This window comes from Lepisma saccharinum, chromosome 20, assembly GCF_977018435.1.
Source record: "Lepisma saccharinum chromosome 20, izLepSacc3.1, whole genome shotgun sequence".
NCBI classification, from domain to species: domain Eukaryota; kingdom Metazoa; phylum Arthropoda; class Insecta; order Zygentoma; family Lepismatidae; genus Lepisma; species Lepisma saccharinum.
Genome location: NC_139248.1, coordinates 2,887,268 through 2,907,817, shown reverse-complemented (window position 1 = coordinate 2,907,817; position 20,550 = coordinate 2,887,268). Strand labels below are relative to the sequence as shown.

Here is a 20,550-nt window from a genome sequence, read left to right as displayed (position 1 = left end):
CACCGAGCCTAGTTTACAATGCACACTCAGAATTTGGCACAGAGCCACCAGCAATCGTGTGAGTTGTGCAGACCGGACGTCGTGAGTGATAGTATGGTCAGACGATGGTGCAGACAATTCACGGAAGGCCAATCGAATGTGCACAACACCATACAGCTGAGTACACACAGGCACTTTGCATCACTTCAGGTGAGAGATCTTGGACCACTCCCTGTACAGCCCTGGCCTTGAATGTACCGATTTTCATCTTTTTGTTTAACTGAAGAGGTTTCTGGCAGGGTAACACTGCGGCAGAGATAGTTCCAGTCTTTGCTGTCCAACACATATACCATGGGCATACAAAATTTAGTGCCATGCTACGACAAATGCCAGAACAACGGTGGTGATTATGCCGAAAATTAGGTTAAGACTCACAGTTACTAATGAAATAAATTACAACTGATATTCATGTTTTATTTATGCCTAATCGGTAGGGACCCTGATATTTTGTTATTTGTTTTCAAATTGGTGTATTTTCTTATTTTTTATTTTTTACTATACGGTGTTATTTTTCTCAAAATTCACATTTTCATTTTAGCGCATTTTCTGGCAAATATCTGAAATTATTCCTTCATGGTGTTTTTAAACTACTGTTTCAAATTGTAAGTCACATGGCTTACGCCTCTTCGTGAAAGTTATTTTGGGAAAGTTATTTTCCATACCCCCTTTTTTAAATTTTAAGGTAAGGATTTTAGATAATGGAATTTCCCCCGTATATACTGAAGGGTGCATAATGACCATAAGTGGTGACGCACCCAAAAAATTAAAATCAATCAATCTCACGTGACAGATATCGATATATAATGGCACCAAAAAATTGGCATTATCTTTTTTTGACTTGTCAGTATTAAGTTTGCCAAAATTCTCTTTCTTGTTTTAGAACATTTATCTGCCAAATATACCGAAACTTAATACTCCATTGTGCTTTTAAACGATTATTTTACATTGTAGATCACATAGTCTACGTATTTTCGTGACAGTTTGATATGTTGGAACATATTTTTGAGGAAGTAAAAGTAAAGTGCTCCCCTGCACTTTTCCATGAAGGTGTATAAGGGTGTGGAGTTAGGGGCCCACACTTTCTTGATCACGGCTAAAGATGGGGGTGATGTGATAAGCATAACGCTCCTGGCTACCTTTATCCCACAAAGTTTCCTCAAGCTACCAGCTTCATATGATGCTGGGTGGGTGCCGGAGCAGTTTGAATAGGCGGAAAACATCCCGGTTCTCCCCCGCAGGGGATCGACCCCGGGGCTCTTGCATAGTAGTCAGACGCCCTAACGACTGAGCTCCATTATTACTCGCTTGACAAATGCCGATGGAGCACACTTAGCTTGGTAATTCAAAACATATCTCGTGCGACAAATACGAGGATGTGGATCCCGTGTGACAGTAGATACGCACTCGATCTCCTGCTAGAACCCTGCCACTTTTCTCTGTGATGCAAATGGTTTTGATAGAAGTTGAAAAAATCCTGGGAAATACATGATTTAATGTGGCTGTCGGAATTATTCCATGTACGTATAACTCTCTAGTTTACTCTTGAGTAAAATGTTGGAAAACTTGCATGTTCTATGTACACAAACAGGCCTAGAAAAGACAAGAATGTTGGATTTCACGGAAATTTTCGTTGTTTTAGGACATATCTTTAAAAAAAATCGCTAAAAACGGCAACAATTCACATTTTATGACAAATTCGCATTATTTCGATATTTAGAAAGGGCGAAAAATGTGTCCAGACATCACTGCACATTCTTAAACATAACTTCGCAGCAATTACCATTTTTCACGGTTTTGGCGTTTGCGAAAAATTAATGGGAAATTAATTTCTGGCCACCCCTCGTATAAATCAGTAGATGGAAAGTGAAAATTTAGCAGGGCTGGCAGAAAAAAGTCAATTCTTGAAGAAAATGATTTGCTTTTATGATTGAATGATTCGAGTAAATATGATATTAAAATATTTACGTATTTATTATTAGTATTTTATTTCATAATATTGGACATTAACCTTACTCAGTGAGAGATTAATGACCATCTCTCATGAGTTTAAACAGACAGGACAGAGAATGGTGTTAATTCCATTGCAATACTAGTGTTGCAGTAAATTTAGGTTGCCAATTTTTATAACGTTCACCAATGCAGATTTATGGTTTCACTTTTTCGTGATAGTATTCAATATATATCCCGTTTGGTTGGATTCTTCTTGATATCTAAGAATAGTGCAATGTCATTGTAAACGTATGTTAACTTGTGCGAAACCAGTAATACGTCAGGATGATGAAAGAAAATCTTCGTAAGCACTGCTACATTAAATAAGGTGAAGTGAGCCAGAAGAGCAATAAAATTCCAGCAGCATATTTGAAGTCTAAAGCTTTTCTTGTTTATGCATGCGATTTTTGTTGGATGTTGCAGTCCATGCAATTTCTGTCGCATGTTGTAGTGAGATACTTTGTCGGGTGGCGATATTCGACAAAAATCGTATGTTTCAATGGAACCTATTTGTTTCCATGTTCCTTGAGTTTGCCCAACAAAATGCCTTACTACGACGTCCGACAACTATCGGACGGCGCCACCCGCTCCCATCCCCTCCATCGGTTGACAGTTCCGTCTCCTTACTACTCTCCCATACGGACAAGAAAAAAAATGATAATTCAATGCATTTTCCACGTAATATTTAGAGGCTTAACCTTTACTCCCCCGATGATATTATTTGGTATCATGAGAGTGAGGTCGTTCTGACCCGATGAAACCATATGGTATCATGGTGCAGATTACGACATGAATGTGCTTTTTGGACCCTCATACTCTTCTGTTTGGGTTGAAACTCTGACACAGGTCTGGAGCAAGGCTGGGTAAATTCATATTGATGATCAACCTCCCCCCCCCCTCCGCAACATATCCATGAAACATTTCCGAATAGTTTCACATTTTGGCTCATTATTCAACTTGTATGGCACCCAAGAACATGAAACAAGTTTCAATCTCTTTGGAATCGTCATTCTTTGAAGCGAATACTAAGGTTTGCGCCTTCTCCCGAAAATAGCGAGAGAAGAGGGGGGCAAACTCCAGATTTTTATGTTTTTTTCATTGAAATTCGGTGGTCACGGCCCCAAACCCCCCTTCCTCGGTTTGGCGATCTTAATTGTACACGGTTGCATGCTATGATGTTTTAGCTCCAAAACAAAACTTATCCGAAGTAGATTGCTTCCATAGTGCCCGAGTTATAACAATTTTCCTCCAAAAATGCTAATTACATATTTTTCGTAAAAAAAAGAAAAAAAGAAATCACATGTTGGCTTATTATTCAACTTGTATGACACCCAAGAACATGAAACATGTTTCATTCTCTTGAGAAATGTCCATTCTTTAAAAAGGATACTCAAGTTCGCGCCTTCTTCCCAAATAGCGGGAGAATAGGGGGCAAACTCCAATTTTTTATGTTTTTTTATTGAAATTCGGGGGTCACGCCCCCAGACCACCCTTCCTCGGTTCGGCGTTCTGAATTGTACACGGTTACATGCTACGATGTTTTAGCTGAAAAACAAAACTTATCCGAAGTAGATTGCTCCCATAGTGACTGAGTTATAACAATTTTCTTCTAAAAATGCTAATTACCTATTTTTCGTAAAAACAACAACAAGAAATCACATTTAAGCTTATTATTCAACTTGTATGACACCCAAGAACATGAAACATGTTTCATTCTCTTGAGAAATGTCCATTATTTAAAAAGAATACTAAAGTTCGCGCCTTCTTCCCAAATAGCGGGAGAAGAGGGGGCAAACTCCAGATTTTTTGTTTTTCATTGAAATTCGGGGGTCGCGCCCCCCAAACCACCTTCCTCGGTTCAGCGTTCTTTATTGTACACGGTTGCATGCGCTGATGTTTTAGCTGCAAAACAAATGTTATCCGAAGTAGATTGCTCCCATAGTGCCCGAGTTATAACAATTTTCGTCAAAAGAGTGTTCGAAGTAAATGAAGACGATATTCCCTGACATTTCCCTGATTTTTTTTGACACCTCAAATTCCCTGACTTTTCCCGGTTTTCCAGGTCTGTCGCCACCCTGTATTTATGAGTTTGATTTCATTTTTAAATTATAAGAATAATATAGATTAATAAGAATAATAATTATACACATAATCATTCTAAAAATAAAAAAAACAACAAAAAAAACCCAAAGCCGAACGAATATATATTTAATGTAAAAAACATTATTATGGACATTAGAATTATATGACACACACACATGAGATTTTGGAAATTTAAATTAGTATACGCCTTCATGGCGTGGTGCTATGCACAGGGGAGCACTTTACCTTTACCTTTACAAAAAAATATTACATATTAACTGTAATTAGAACAAGTTATGCCCACTGTGTAGGTAAAAAAGGTCAATTAAACTGCTCCCCTGTGCTATGCACCACGCCATGAAGGCGTATACGGGGTGTGGGGTTAGGGCCCCACACTTTCTTGATCACGGCCGAAGGTGGGGGTGATCAGCACCACGCCCCTGGCCGCCTTTACCTCCCAGAGTTTCCTCCAGGTACCCACTTTATACGACGCTGGGTGGACGCCGGAGCCGCTTGAACATGTGAAAAAAACCTGTTATCCCCCGCCGAGGATCGAACCCGAGTCTCTCGCATGGTAGTCAGAAGTCATAACGACTTTTTTTTAAAAAGGAATACCCCCAATTCGGCAGTTGCCCCGTTATTCACACATTAGTACACTTTCACACATGTCAATTTCCACTTTATTCACATTGTTTCTCATTATTCGGACGAACACAAACATCCAAGCCCGAGCGGGATTCGAACCCGGGACCCCTAGCGTTGCAGCGCGATGAGCTAACTACTCGGCCACAGGGTCCGGCAACGACTGAGCTGATCTATTAAATTACGTATAAACATTTTCTGATCTCCTTTCAACATTATTGTATTTGCTCAGTATTTGTGCTCATTATTCTGTTATAAAATTAACGCAAAATGTTTACTAAACCAATGGGAAGCCCATTATGTTTAACTGATGATCCACTCCCACGCTACCGCATCTGCATACGAGGTTATTCAGATCCTTGGAGCTCCACCGCCTGACAACAGTTCCTGCATTCGCCCTTGATAGCATGGAATGTCTTGTAACAAGACTGGTGCCAGTTAAGGCTCGGCTGCACCTTTGGCCAATGTCAATGAACAGAGCCGTAGCTAGAGATTTCTGCGCCCGGGGCGAGAAAAATTTTGGCGCCCCCTACACTCGTCTTGTCGAACTTCTACCATTGTTTTTTCTTAAAGGGAGGGGTAGAAGCATTTGTTGTTGTGCCTTACTTAAATGATGTCGTTCATTAAAATTGAAGTTTCATTTTTGCTAATAATTGTAGTAATTACAACTGTCGAATTGTTTGTACGTATACACATATTCTTCTGAATCGAGGATCATTATTGACCTCTAGGTGTGCAATGATAGTAAATCCTAGAAATGAAACTAATGGATGCAAAAAAAAAAAATCTTACCATATGAATAGCATACATTGTATATTTCTTAGGCAGCAGAAAAATCTAAGAAAGATCATTAATGTAATGTTTTTTTTTTATTACATGAAACCTGCAAAAGTGTATACTGATCAGCAGAAATGAACAACAATAAAAACAAAAACTTATTAAGAACAACAATCAGTACATGATTATTTGACAATTCTCCTGTGCGAACATACTAACTACAGTTTCACTATTTTTGCCTTTCCAGCAGCAAAGTCATTGATAACATCATCGAACACAAATGATTGAACTCTGTAGGCTACTTCTCAACAGACAAAATAGCCAGGTTAGTCACATTTCCTTGACTCAAGGAAGAACGCAAGTAATTCTCAAGTAAACTCCTTTCACAAGATGCAACAGACGAAAGGTGGAGTTAAAAATAGTTTCAATGCAGTGACAAAGTTTGGGTACAACTCAATACATGATATTTTATGAATGAATGAGAGAGCAGCAAGTGGTGACAATTCCGACAAGCATTCCAAGTGAAAGTCTTTTAAAAACGCTTGCGCATGATGTTTATAGAACAACAGTTTATTAAGTAACTCACTTCCGTTGATATCCTCGAGGTTTAATAAAGCCAGATCAAAGACTCCCTTTCTCAACGTTTCTTCTGACATAACTGCCATATTGCTTGGAATAATTACGGCAAAATCCTCCGAAACTAATTTCATTAGCTTTAATCGATCGCCTATTTGTGACAAAATTTAATTCAATGCACAAAACAAGCTCTTCTTAATTTTTTGTTCTTCATTTATGGCTACACTGTCATCTTCTGCAACTTCATCGAAAAACTGGGGTTTCTTTTTGGGACGCTGTTCTTTACTTGCAATGTTCATATCATCGCAGATCTGTTTGCTTTTTTCAATAGCGTTAGTTACAATTTTTTCCAGATTACCAAACAGAAAACTTTGCCGTTCCTGTACGTGACTAACACATATATCTATTGTAACAGACTTTTCTTGTAGCCGTAGGTTAACGTCGTTAATAGCTCGAAGGATATCAGCCCAGCAGGATAAGAACACAAGAATGCTAGACTTCTTAAGGCTGTGTAGCAGGCATTTGGCACCGCGTACTGTTTCGGGTGACTCTTTTGAGAGGTCACATAATTCCTCCAAAGCTGCACAGACATCCGGAAATTGGGTACTTTGAGATTGTACGGAGTTTGCTTTCGAAGACCACCTAGTTGCTGATTGACCCTTCACAGTAATATGAACATGATTTTTTAAAACACCCCAACAATGAGTTAATTTACTGAAAAAAACTGTAAACATTTTGAATTGTTCCAAATCTATTGACGGTTTCTGTGTCTGCTGACGGAGCATGAACACCAACTAAATTTAACGAGTGTGATGCACAAGGAACATAGCGAATTGTAGGAAACTGCTGAGATATGCGAACTTGAACACCGGAGTATTTCCCCGGCATATTACTGGCGTTGTCACTGAGCACGGCAGTTTTACATGGAAAGACCATCATTCTGAACAGCATGTAAAATGTTTGTTGTCAGTAGTAATGAAGCCAACGAAACTTTCTTCGATTTTTCACTCTCCATCTGAAGACACTGTAACGTAACGATAAATTCGGGACATTTGCTCTTCATGACTAACATCAGGAGTGTAGTCATACAAAATGGCAAAATGTTTTGCCCTTTTAATGTCCTCAATTATTGCCTGACGTACTTGATTCCCGGCTATGTGGACAAGTTCATTCTGAATTTGTGGAGATAAATATGTTACATAGGCGCCGACTCCATGGGGCTTGGGGGTGCTCGAGCCCCCCCCCCCAATGTTAACGATGTGGGTGCAGAGCCCCCCAAATAATTTTGCTTAAGAGGATCTCATGTATTATTTTGCTTCTCTTGTAAAGTTTACTCTGAATTGTGCAACATGAACTTAACTTTAAATACACATTTGAAATGTTCTAGACCATCAATTTGGGGGGCTGAGACCGCTAAACCTCAGCTTTGGGGGCTATGACCAGTATATGGTATATACTAAGTATGTAATTATGAGTATTGTTAAATTTTTTACTAAAAGGAGTTTCAAAAGACGATGTGCATGAACTAGGGTAGTGGATGGGACGTTCGGGCTACAAATGGCTCTCGCATGACATTCAGAACGAGATCATCGATATATTAGGGAGATCTGTTTTGCGCTCCGTGGTAGCAGATATTAAAAGTCTGAAACATTTTGCTATTATGGTTGACGAAACTTGTGACATATCCATCCGTGGACAATTGATATTCTGCATTAGAACTGTGAATAAAAATGTTGATATTTTTGAGGAATTCATGGGCTTTTATGAGATTCCGAACACTGAGGCCAGAACTTAAAAAAAGGGAGAGAGTGAGTCATTCATTAATTTATTTCAGTGATCAGAGCCCCCCCCCCCCAATAATTTTGAAAAGTCGGCGTCCCTGATATGTTACAGCAAGAGCTGATGGGAGTGTATTATTGTTGGCACTTAAAATGTTAACACATCGTCATATTTCGCCAACAACATAAATAGGCCCAATAAATTCCTATGTTGTTCTGTAGTCTCATCCATCAGCTTTCTTCCACAAAACACCATCAGTGCCCCGTAATGCAAGATTTCTTGATGCCAGAAACAAAATACAGTCTAATAGTGCCCGTAGTATAAGCCTCCATTTACCAGTTTCACTCAGAATTTGCTGTTGTAGCACGTTGTCAATAGCAGTGTTGGTCTTCAAACGTGAGGATAGCTGCCTCCACTCGGCGAGAGCAGTTCTATGGAATTTTGAATTTTTGTGATCAAGGAATTCGCGGATTAAGTTTATGCCAGTGGAAAAATCCTGTGACGAATCTGATTTGGCAAACAACAAGGAAGACAGTAGACATACGCCAAGCAGCATAGACTTTTATTTATTATTGTTCTAAGTGACGTGTACTCTCGTCCTGTACCTTTGATTTGAAAGAGCCAAAGACCATCACGACGTATTCTTTTAAATGAAATAGCTGTTTTGAAGACCTAGTTTTCCGTCAAATTTCGCAAAAATTATTTTGTTTTAAAGAAAAATTTACTACAGTTGTTACGAGATGCAGTCTGCAGTTTACACCAATAGTATTTTTACAGCTGCATATAATATTGGAACTATTCACTAGGAAGTTGTAATACACATTCTCAGTAACAAATAATATATATAAATTGGATATTTATTTATTTTCTTTTTTTTTGTTTAAAAGAAAAGCTTGTAATGCGAGCGCAGCGAGCAAAAAAATCATTATCTTCGTAAACTGGCAATGATATTGTTTCAATAGGGCGCCAATACTTTCGAGGGGATCGCATGCATCCTTTATTACAAGTAATTTTCAATTTTTTTCTTCTTGCCGCTCGGCGCCCCTTCCATCAGCGCCCGGGGCGACCGCCCCGCTACGGCTCTGCCAATGAATCCCTATTTTCAAAATTCCCTCTCCTTTCGAAAAACCGCTGTGATATCCCAAAATATGAAAAATAACATCTGCTTAGAATCCCTTCTGGAGCATTTACGTGACTCTTCGTGTGGTTTGGTTTCGCTGGTGTCTATAGCTATTCGCAATAGTTTCGTGGCTACGTAGCAAAAAACAGTTTTACGTGAATGCTTTAGCAGGAATTCTAAACAGACGTAATTATTCAGATTTCGGAATCTCATAACGGTTTTTCGAGCGGAGAGGAAATTTCGAAACTGGCTTCGCTGACATCAGCCACATATCCAGCCGAGCCAGGGAGATTATGACGCAAGGACACTGCCGTAATTAAATACTTTATAGGGATTTTGACATGATTTGGGGGGGGGACGCCAATGACCTTGGAGGGGATGGGTATCCTGAACCAAGCTTTAAGTGCAGTTAATGCCACTGAGGAAAGAAGTGGTACTTACAATCCATCTCATCGGTGGTGTCGCCATCTTGGCAGTTGAGCTCCCCGTTGCAGACGAGAGATGGCGCCACGCAGTAGAATCGCCGTTCGGAGCAGCTCCCCAGTGACGGTTGACGGTTGAAGCAGAACTGGGAATTCCTGCACACGAACCGCCCCTTGTCCGTGCAGTTCTCTGGTGGAAGAGAATCGAGACTTTGTAGGGAATTAAAAGCAGGATTTAGTTATCCATTAATATATACGTACATCAACAGTTACATACACTTACACACAACATGGTGCACAAAGTAAGCTTGAAAATGCCTGATGGCAGTTTCTTAGTATTTTTGTGTGTGTGTGTGTGTATGTGCGCGCGCGCAAGCAAGCAAAAGGATAACGGGCACAAAAAGAGTCAAGAGGAAGAAGGCAAGAAGAGATTGAAAAGAGGCTGAAAGAGAGAAGAGAAAATGCAAAAAGAGTGAGAACACAAGGAAAAAGGAGAGAGAGTGAGAACACAAGGAAAAAGGAGAGATAGAGAGAGTGAAAATAAGTAGCCTATTTCCCCCCAAATACGAATCGATCTGTATACAGTTCCTTCTATCAAACGTTAGAATCACTTTATGAGCAGGGGTCTTCCCTTATTATTGCAGGGGATTTTAATTTCCCTGAGATAAAGGGGGCGGATCACAATCTCTTATACTCAAACGAAGCTTGCATAGAATTGAGTCATTTCATATCACTCCACTTACTAAACAGCTTCAATGACATAAAAAATGATAACGAACGAACGTTAGATTTGATTTGATTTTAAGTAACGTTAATAGCATAACAGTCACAAGTTAATTCGATCCTCTCGTACCAGAAGACATTCATCACCCAGCTTTAAATATTGACATTTCCATGACTAAATTTAAATCTATCACGAAAAATTCAATTCAAGCAGAATATAACTATAACTTTAGGAATGCAGATTTTTTAAAAATGTATAATCTTATGAGAGCTGTAAATTGGAATGATCTGAAGAAATACAATAATATTAATGCCGCCGTTGATAAGTTCTATGAAATGGTGTATGACATATTTAACAAATGCGTACCTTCAACGAAAACTCAACCGAAGAAATTTCCGAGCTGGTTCTCACGGGAAATTATAAAGAATATCAGGAAAAAAGCCTATCATAGGCAAAAATGGAAAAATAACGCTCCCCACGCTGAACGTCATCATGAGAAATTTAAAGAACTTCGGAATATTGTTAAACGAGGGATTCAAAAAGCATATACGCATTATATTTCAAGCACAGAGTATAACATACTTCATACCCCTAATCTCATCTTCAGCTTTGCCAAAAATATGAAAAAAAACAACAAAAAAGAGCAGAACCTTTTCAATATCAAGGTAAAGTACTTTCTGACATTCTAGAAGTAACAACAGCGTTTGCTAAATATTTTCAATCGGTGTACCGGCAGGATGATGGAAAAAATAAGACTTTGAATGTTCAAACTTACAGTGAAATCGATAAACTAAACCTATCAGATATTAGTCTTAAAGAAATCGAAGATGCCATTAAAAATCTTAAACCTAAAAAATCTATTGGTTCCGATAAAATTCCGCCTTACATACTTAAAGGATGCGGTGAGATACTCAAATACCCCCTGCACACGCTGTTCAATCTTGTACTTTCCACCTCAACATTTCCAGATATTTGGAAATTAGCAAAAATTACCCCGATCCCAAAAACAAATAAGCAAAATGATGTAGAGAATTACAGGCCGATAACAGTCCTGGCAGCACCTGCCAATCTCTTAGAGCAAATTCTTTACAAGCACATTTCTTTTCACATACGATCAGTGATCTCTCCTTATCAACATGGTTTCTTATGTAAAAAGTCTGTTTGTACCAACCTATCAGAAATAACTCATTTTATCGCAACCGTGATTGATAGCGGAGCTCAAGTAGATGTAATATATACAGATTTTTCGAAAGCGTTTGATACCGTAAACCATAGAATCTTAATAGAAAAACTGAAATCATACAATCTATCGAATCCGATGTTACAATTGTATCAATCCTACTTAACAAACAGCAAACAGTACGTCGTTTCAGGGAAATACTTCCGATGAATTTGAAGCTACATCCGGAGTTCCCCAAGGCTCTAACCTTGGTCCCTTATTCTTTCTCATGTACATAAATGATCTTCACGAACAATTGAATCAATCGCGTAAACTACTTTTTGCGGACGATTTAAAAATATACAAAAGAATTTGCAGTTACAGTGACTGCACCGAGTTACAAGCGGACATAAACAGTCTTGTGGAATGGTGCGAAAGCAACAAACTAATCTTAAATAGCAAAAAATGTTACCAAATGTCATATACTCGAAACACTACTTCAATAAAATACGACTATTGCATAAATAAACAAAAATTAAAACGGGTAGAAACAATCAAAGATCTAGGAGTTCTGTTTGATTCTAAACTTACATTTCACGCGCACGTTAACTTTGTAGAAAACGAGGCTTACAGACTTCTGGGATTTATAATGAGTACATGCAAAGAGTTCAAAAATGTCGGAAGCTTAATGATGCTTGATAATGCTTACGTTAGAGTGAAAATTGAATACGCAAGCATAGTGTGGCACCCTCAAACCAAGCAAGATATAAACAAAATAGAACAAATTCAAAGTAAATTCTTAAGACACTTAAAGTACAAACTAGATGGTATATACCCTCAAATGGAATCCCGTGAGAACCTTCTCAGATATTTTAACCTAACAACTCTCAACAACAGACGCATCATGCATCAGCTAATTTTCCTCCACACAATTTTAAATAATCTCATTGAAGCTCCTTTCGCCCTGTCAAAGCTCGACTTCTACGTCCCCTCAAGCAAATTACGACCAAGAAGGCAACTCTTCAGCCTCCGTCGTAATAGAACCAACGCTCTGACAATATCCCCAATTTGGAATATGTGTAAAACATTTAATGATACCATCAAAAGTGAAAACAGTGTTGACTTATTTTGCCCGACCGCAATTTTGAAAAGGAATATACTAAAATTACATAAATTACGATAGAACCTAAGACTTGTATGTTTGTTAAATGTTTTCTGTCTATATACTACATTCATCTGTGCAATATTTCAATAATGTTATCACAAAAATATTGTATAATGAACGCCATTAATGGGTAATATACCTGTTGCGTTCAATTTCTGAAATAAATAACTAAAGAAGAAGGAAAAATGAGAGATAGAGTGAAAGAAAAAGGAGAGATAGAGAGAGAGTGAAAAAGAAGGAAAAAGGAGAGAGTGAAAGAAGAAGGAAAAAGAGAGTGAAAGAAGAAGGAAAAAGAGAGAGTGAGAACAGAAGGAAAAAGGAGGGAGAGAGAGAGAGATAGAAGAAGGAAAAAGAGAGAGAGAGTGAGAACAACAGAAGGAAAAACGAGAGAGTGAAAAAAGAAAAAGGAGAGTGATAGAGAAAGATAGAAAACAAGGGAGTGAGAAAAGAGGCGGAAAGGAGAGAGAAAGAGAAATGATACAGGCAGAGGGAACAGAGAAAAGAGATAAAAACAGACACACCGTGACACACACACCCGGGTGGGGGGGGGGGGGGTAGCAAGTCTCAGTTCTTGAATGCTCAGCGTAACGCTTCACGAAGAGATATCCCAATTCGAACACTGGTTATGCATGTGTGCTCTCAATTCATGCTCATCGTCGTGATTAACACAAGAGGAAGGAAATTTAATACAATTTGTAAAAATTATACAGGTAAAAGGCACAAGAACCTTCCGACTAATTCTCACCGCGTAAAACATGAGAGGCACCGAACAGCATTACCCAACAGCACCATATTAGCTCACCTTCCGTGTCGAAGGTAATTTCCGTCCACACGATCTTGAACCCCAAGGGGACGTCCGTCTTGCTCTGCAGAGGCTCGCTGGACGTGGTGAAGCGAACGAGGAGGCGGTTCCTGGGGGAGAGGAGGGCCCTGTCCTCCGTGGAGGAGTAGTACTTGAGGTCGCCGCAGAAGCTCTTCAGGGGCTTACCGGATCCGTCGTAGGGTCCGTAGCCGTCGAACACGGAGAGCTCGGCACGCCTGCAATCCGCTGGAAAGAACAGAGAAACGTTAATATAATGCGTTCACAATCTGTACATATAATATATTTATACTAAGATCCAGGACTGTCGGATTAAAAATTATAGATACTAGAGTTTGGACTCCAATTAAATATCAACCAGTAGGCCTACATAAAAACGAGTTATATCGAAATTTAGCGTATTCAGTTCCTCGTAATCTGTACACAACGATGTCCATTGAACCGTGAAATCTGCGGTCACGGACCGCACTGACTCGCGGTGTTTCCACGTACATCTTTACTCTGTTCAATAAAAGTCTATATAAAATCGGTTTCGCAATGTGAATTGACAATGATAATGGATTTGAAAAACGCATACAAAGAGCTTCACAAGAAAACCAATATTGTATTTGTAGGACGTCCGCAGGATTTTTTCCAGGAAGGGGCAAGGAAGGTATTTTTCTCCGGGGGGGGGGGGCAAACAAGTCACATTTTCCCCCAAAAGAGAGTTGTTCCCTAAAAAAAAATTGGTTAAATTTGAATTTATGGTGTTCATGCAATAATTAACACACATTATTGTGGATAAAATGACGACATATGTGTGAAATACATAATTGGTCTGTGTTGGAAGGCAAGGTCTGTCAAAAGCGTCACCCTAATTTGGAAAGTCTGGAACGGACCTTGACGAAAGCGGCCGCTGAAATTTCAATGGAGGTGATCCGTGCCGCAATAGATGCATGGCCAGACAGACTTCGGGCTTGTGTCAAGTCAAAAGGTGGCCATTTGGAGTGAATATTGTATTACTGTATATCTGAGAGGCACAATAAAGCTCCTTGACCTTTCAGTTGTCAACCTACCTGTACTGTGTTTTATTTCTACTCCCTGGCATGTGTATCAGAACTTATGGCACAACTAGGTACAACATCTGAGAATTAAGCATATTGGTTTCACTTTTCATGGTATTACTTACTATGCGTCGAAAGAAGTTGCTGAAAGTCTGGTAGAGACAATAGACTTCATATTTTGGGTGCATTTTACGTACTCTGCGTAGATTGGGGGAATCCAATCACTTGGTCGAAGTTGGAAGAAACTTTCATTTCTTTCCCTTCCCCCGGGAGCTTTTCCTCGTGAATCCAGGAGGTTAATTTCTTCTTCGCTGAAATAAATTGGTTCCCGGGCGATGTCAATTTGTGGTTAATTAAGAAAGTGCGCGAGAGAAGCCGAAATGACTCTCTGCGAGGCCATTTCTTTTTACTGTGGAAAATCTCAACTGCATTCTTCATTTTGAAATTAAGAAAAAACGAAATGAAAGGCGAACGAATGAAATATTCTCATTTTTACTTCTAAGTATATACAGGGTGTCCGGCTTAGACCTTTAACATTACAAAAGAGCATAATTTTGAAGAGAAACCCAATTATATTACCAAAATTTACATTTTGGTAGAAAAACTCATGCATTTTTTTGTCCCAGCACCAGCACTTCACACAACCTCGATATTCCCCCCCCCCTTTGGCACGGCAGATGTTGAACCGATATTCCAATTCCGTCCAGGTATTCACTAGCATTTGAGGGGTCACATTGTTAATCGCCTGACGAATTCTGTTACGCGGTTCTTCCAAGTTCTCGACGGGCATACTGCAGACTTGGTCCTTGATAAACCCCCAAAAGAAAAAGTCTATGGGGGAAAGATCCGGCGAGAGCGGAGGCCAAGTAAGTGGTTTAGAACCTCTTCCTATTCATCTTCTAGGAAAATGCTCATCGAGAAATTCTCGTACAATGATAGCAAAATGTGCCGGGGCTCCGTCTTGTTGGAAAATGGTTTCTGGAGGCATTTGAGGCACAGCGCAATGCTGAAGCATGTCTAAATAATTCGTTCCTCTCACTGTTTCTTCAGCAAAGAAGAACGGGCCTATTATCTTCTCTTTCATTAAACCACACCAAACATTAACTTTTGGCGAGTCTCTCGTAATTGTCACTTCTCCAAATACGGCAATTTTGCTTGTTAACTTTGCCACACGTGTGGAATGCAGCTTCATCAGAAAAACACCTTGTCCAGAAAAGCATTGTTGTTGTCAATTTCGGTTAACATTGTGCCCGAAAACGTCTGTCTTTTAGGTTTATCACCAGGATAAATTCCTTGATGTTACTGGATCATGTACGCCCGTAGACGTAACCTTCTGTGCACAACGTCATGGATAGTAGACCGAGGAATGTTGAGCTCTAAACTTGCACGTCTTATTGATTTTCTTGGACTTCTTGTGAATGCAGTGCGAATCACTTCAATGTTTTCCTGTGATACCTTCCGCTTCTCGTACTTCACGGCCACCGACACAACACTTCCAGAATCTCTTAGTTGTTTATCCCACTTAGCAATACTCAAATAGGAAGGAACATTGTCGTGACGTTGAAGATTGAATTCACGCCGGAAAGCACGTTGAACAAGCTTCACAGATTTTTGTTTTCTGCCAGTGAAAGAACGCAGAATACCTTCTGCTGAACCGTCAACTCCGCCATCTTGGAATTTCTGCGTTACACGCGCATGGGCGTCACGTCAACTCGAAGTACTGGTGATTCTCGCAAATGGCCACAGTTGCTAGTCCCATACAAACAAAAAGTTTCATTTGAAATTGAATGTAACTAAAGTTTTACTGTTTTGTAATGTTAAAGCTCTAAGCCGGACACCCTGTATTAAAGAAAAGGGTAACTTTGTAAGGAGTATCGTAGAGCTACAGTTTCAACATTATATTCAACCGTGATTTTTCTGTAACACCTGATCAAGGTTCAGTTCGAGATAAATCCTCGACTTCAAGCTGTGATTTAGTAATTCGCTTAAAAAAAAAAACAACAACAAAAAAACAACGTTGCGGGAGAACAGTTTCTCATATGACAGCCAAGGTAAAGAATGGTTTTGACTATTGTACGTACAAGGATATAAGCGTAACAATGCAAAGTTTCGAAGATATATGTTACATCTGAAAAGATGCAGGTGGTCCAAGAGTAAACAACTTACTAGGCTTATTATTAAAAAAAAGATCAAACAATGAGACTTGTTGTATAGAAATGAGAAAATCTTCCCAAGTTTTGTTTTCATGCGCAAGACTTTTGTAAACACGGCCATTGTGGCGCTGGTGTAGTGATAAAGAAAATGGCGACTTTCACAGGTGCAGAAAAAGCAGGCTGTGTCTTATAGTTCCCAGAGCTTACACCTCTTAGACTTCTGCATTTGGGGCTTTGTGAAAGACAAGGCCTGTGTGTCACCTATGCCGCAGAATGTGCAACAGCTAAAGGAGAGAATAAGAAACGCCCTTGCTGGTGCGTCGCATCATACAAACAATAAATAATATTGTTGTATTCCATATAGTTTAATACAAATAAAGGCTTAAACTTGTTTACTTTATTCTGATACACCCTCTATGTGGGAAAAAAAACATTCACACCATTAACCTTTGACATGACTACATATATGTACAACATAAATCCTCTTATTTGTGTACCCACACAAACATTTTCATTTCATTTACTTTTCTTCTTCGTTCCTACTGTTTCCAACAAAAGAACATAATATATTCACACTCCCACTTCTTTTCAATACCTGCCACATATGTCAGACAAATTTGCAACACTTGCGCATACGTGGGGGCCACCCACCAAGAAAATAGCTAGCCCTCTTTAAGTGTTATGGACACTACTTTCCTCTTCAGCCAATGGCAATTTACTACTTCTAACTGCCTTACCTGTATGCAAGAGTCTTACTACAAGGGAGAGTCAAATGAAAACCTTTAGTCCAATAAAATTTGTTGATGAAAACCTTCATTTGTTTTTGTTTGTTTCTTACCTAGTAGATTTCTGTACGTAAGTTTGCTCCATTTTAGCACAGACCTATTGCTCATCTACATATATTTTCAATTTTGAGTTAGCGCCTGTATATCTTAAGAAGAATAAGTCTTTGGGGTCCACGTGCTGCCACCTATGAGCCACTGCGAAGGCCTTTCCACCCATCTGCCTCCGAACTGAGGCCACTGTCGAACTTTCTCCTCCATTAGTAAACTTGCTGGTGTAATAAGCATGCACAGAGATATTGAATTCTCATTTGCTGAGAAAGTTCTGTAATTTTTAGGCTGACAGAGGGCAAGAAACCACTCCCCTTCACTGGTGCAACTGCGTATAGGAGCCGCCATCTTTAAAATGACGACAAAGATGGGGTTTTGAAGCTCACTTGATCAGTGTTGCAGCCTTGAGGTCGTTTTGTAAATAACAGTTGATACCTCATGTAAATTTGAGCTGTATACAGTCTGCCCTGCGATTTTTATTTGACTTTGAAGGTTCTTATTTGGCTCTTGCAATACCTTATTGGTACATTATTCTTGCGTTTTTGAGGTAAGGTAATATGGAATTGGAAAACATATCTCTGTATAATGAATGAGTGATTGTACGTGCAAGTATGTTATTTGAGATGTATTTGAATTTTATGTGTAGAAATGAATAACAATATTATATTTACGTATTCAAAATGTATTCTTGGCATAAACGACCAAGTGCAAAGCTGGGAGTACAATAAAGTTGTATGCAGTGATGTGCGTCTACACGTAAACAACGATAAACTACATCCTGCACGCAGACTATGTAAACAACATGGCTAAAGGTGATGACTTAGCAAAGAGCGTTGTAGAAGTAAAACAAAATGATGCAGCCCATATGTTACTGAAACTTTTATGCTCTTCTTTAAAATTGCGCACAATGTCTAACCGAGGAAAAAACCAACATAGGAAATATTCTTGTGTTTTATGGAAAAAAGACTGCCCCACGACTGTCATGTTTTTTACCCATACAATTTAGCTTTTTTTTTACAGTTGATAGAAAGAGAACAGAAATTTTGTTGATAATAGGATTCTTGTCAGTTCGTTAGGAACAAATGTAGTTGAAAATGTCACTTTCCTTTCATGAAAGCCTTGAAAAACAATTTCAATGTGGTTTATTCTGTCTATGTAAACTACAGCCCGATGTAATATACGCGTAGATTGCGTATAGGCAACGCCTGTAGACGTGTACGGCACATCACTGGTTATATGATAATGCTTTTAAGGGCAAGACACTTCACTAGCAGTCCAATGAGAAGGTTGACATCGTTTTCGGTTCTTTCTTAATCCCATCCGCCCACTCCCATCACAGTCCCATCGTCGGAAGAAACCGAATTTGCTCTTCCATTTTCCTCAGAGAGCGTCCATTTTATTTCTTCAGTGTCCATGGTAACATGGGGAGGTTGTTCTTTATTCCTTTGATGAGAAAGGTATTAGGTTAAGTCCGGAGATCTTACGTCCCGAGGACAGAAGAGAATATCCACTCCCCTAGTCTTCCATTGTCCAGAAGAAGGGCACAAAGGAAGGAAAATGTGATAATCTTTGAAATGGCCGCGGGACGTCTATCTGCGATTTCATACGACTTATATTGGTTTGTGCTCTGTCGAAAGGAACCGTAACTCAGACGGCCACGACAAGAAATTGCCTTTTCTTTTTCAATCGTCCCGTTCGTCCCTATCGAAATTATTGGATCTCAAAGAATAAGATAGAAACTCTTCTTTATCACAGTTCGAACCCGGAATCAAACATTGTTATATTTTTCCAGTGGCGGAGCCTACAGGCTGCGTTGGGAATTTTTACTTTAAAAATGGTAATACGATGTTGATTCAGCATCGCGAGTATAATTGGGAGCTGCTTGAAAAAATATATCACCAGGTCCGCTGTTGAGGGCTTTTGGAATTGAATTGGTTTCCATGTTTCAAAATCTTCTTCCATAATATTAACAGACTTACTCACTCTCTAGCCTTCTTAAACCCGAAGGATTATGGCTGCACCAGCACAAGCCTTTCATCTGTCCCTATCTTGGGCAAGATAAATCCAATCTTTTCCATCCTGAACAATTTCCTTTAGGTCCATCTCAACGTTATCCATCCATCTTCTTCTTGGCCTTTCTGAAGGTCTCTTACCATCAGGTCTCCCAATAACAATCCTGTAAACTCTTCTTTCCTCTCCCATTCGTGCCACATGGCCTGCCCACCTAAGTCTTCTTGATTTAATTATTCTAATAATATCTGGACATGAATACAAATTATGTAGTTTTAAATTATGTAACCTTCTCCAATCACCTGTCTCCTCATCCCTTTTAGGTCCAAATATTTTCCTAAGGATTTTATTATACTTATTAGATGAAATTAATCAACCTTCACTAATCCTAAAAAATATTGGGCATCAATGATACTGAAGCTATGAATACTCCGATTTTATAAAAGCAGAATTTGACTCATATATAGCCCCACTTTCAATGTAGTAGACCAAGTTTCACATCCATATAATACTACAGGCAAATTTACTGTTTTGTATATTTTAACTTTTAGTTTTTTCAATATTATACGAGAGCAAAAAAGTTTATGAAGAGAAAAGTAACATGTTATTTCCTGAATTAGGTCTGCTTTTTATTTCCTCTTTAATGTCACTTTCATTTGTTAGTGTTACACCTAAGTACTTGAATTTTGAAACTTATTCAATATATTTCATAATATTACTCCATTTCTTTTATCTGTGGAACAAGGTCAAGCATAACGGTAGAGAAGGGGAGAAAGCGAGTGGGTGGAATAAAGCAGTGCGCGTTGCTGCGAACGGCTGATAGCTGCAGCCGCATTTTGCTCTCTCACGCGTTCATTGGTCGAGAACAAAGGGTGAAAAGTTTGTGTTTCTTTCTTTTGCCACAAGCCATGCAGCTGTAACTAAAATAGTTTCTTTGTGCGGTAGCTCAGTCGTTATGGCGTCTGACTATCATGCGAGAGACCCGGGTTCGATCCCCAGCCGGGGGGGACCATGATTTTTTCCACCTCTTCAAGCGGCTCCGGCGCCCACCCAGCGTCGTATAAAGTAGGTACCTGGAGAAAACTCTGGGGTGGGGGGTAAAGGCGGCCAGAGGCGTGATGCTGATCACATCACCCTCAACTTCGGCCGTGATCAAGAAAGTGTGGGGTCCTAACTCCACACCCCCTATACGCCTTCATGGTAGAGCACAGGAAGCA

General features: G+C 39.3%; 1 protein-coding gene across 2 annotated transcripts in view; it reads right to left on the bottom strand.

Moving 5' to 3' along the window:
• The window catches only part of LOC146003339 (neuropilin and tolloid-like protein 2), a 423,782-nt gene that overhangs the window by 25,912 nt on the left and 377,320 nt on the right, over window positions 1-20,550 (bottom strand). For both annotated transcript variants that reach the window (XR_014443822.1, XM_083141621.1), the window contains exons 8-9: window positions 13,277-13,522; window positions 9,446-9,616 (exon numbers count right to left, since the gene is read on the bottom strand). Coding sequence is in view for 1 of the 2 variants with exons in the window: in XM_083141621.1 (XP_082997747.1) it covers window positions 9,446-9,616; window positions 13,277-13,522 (417 nt within the window). In the remaining variant the exon portion in view is untranslated. The remainder of the gene's footprint in view (window positions 1-9,445; window positions 9,617-13,276; window positions 13,523-20,550) is intronic.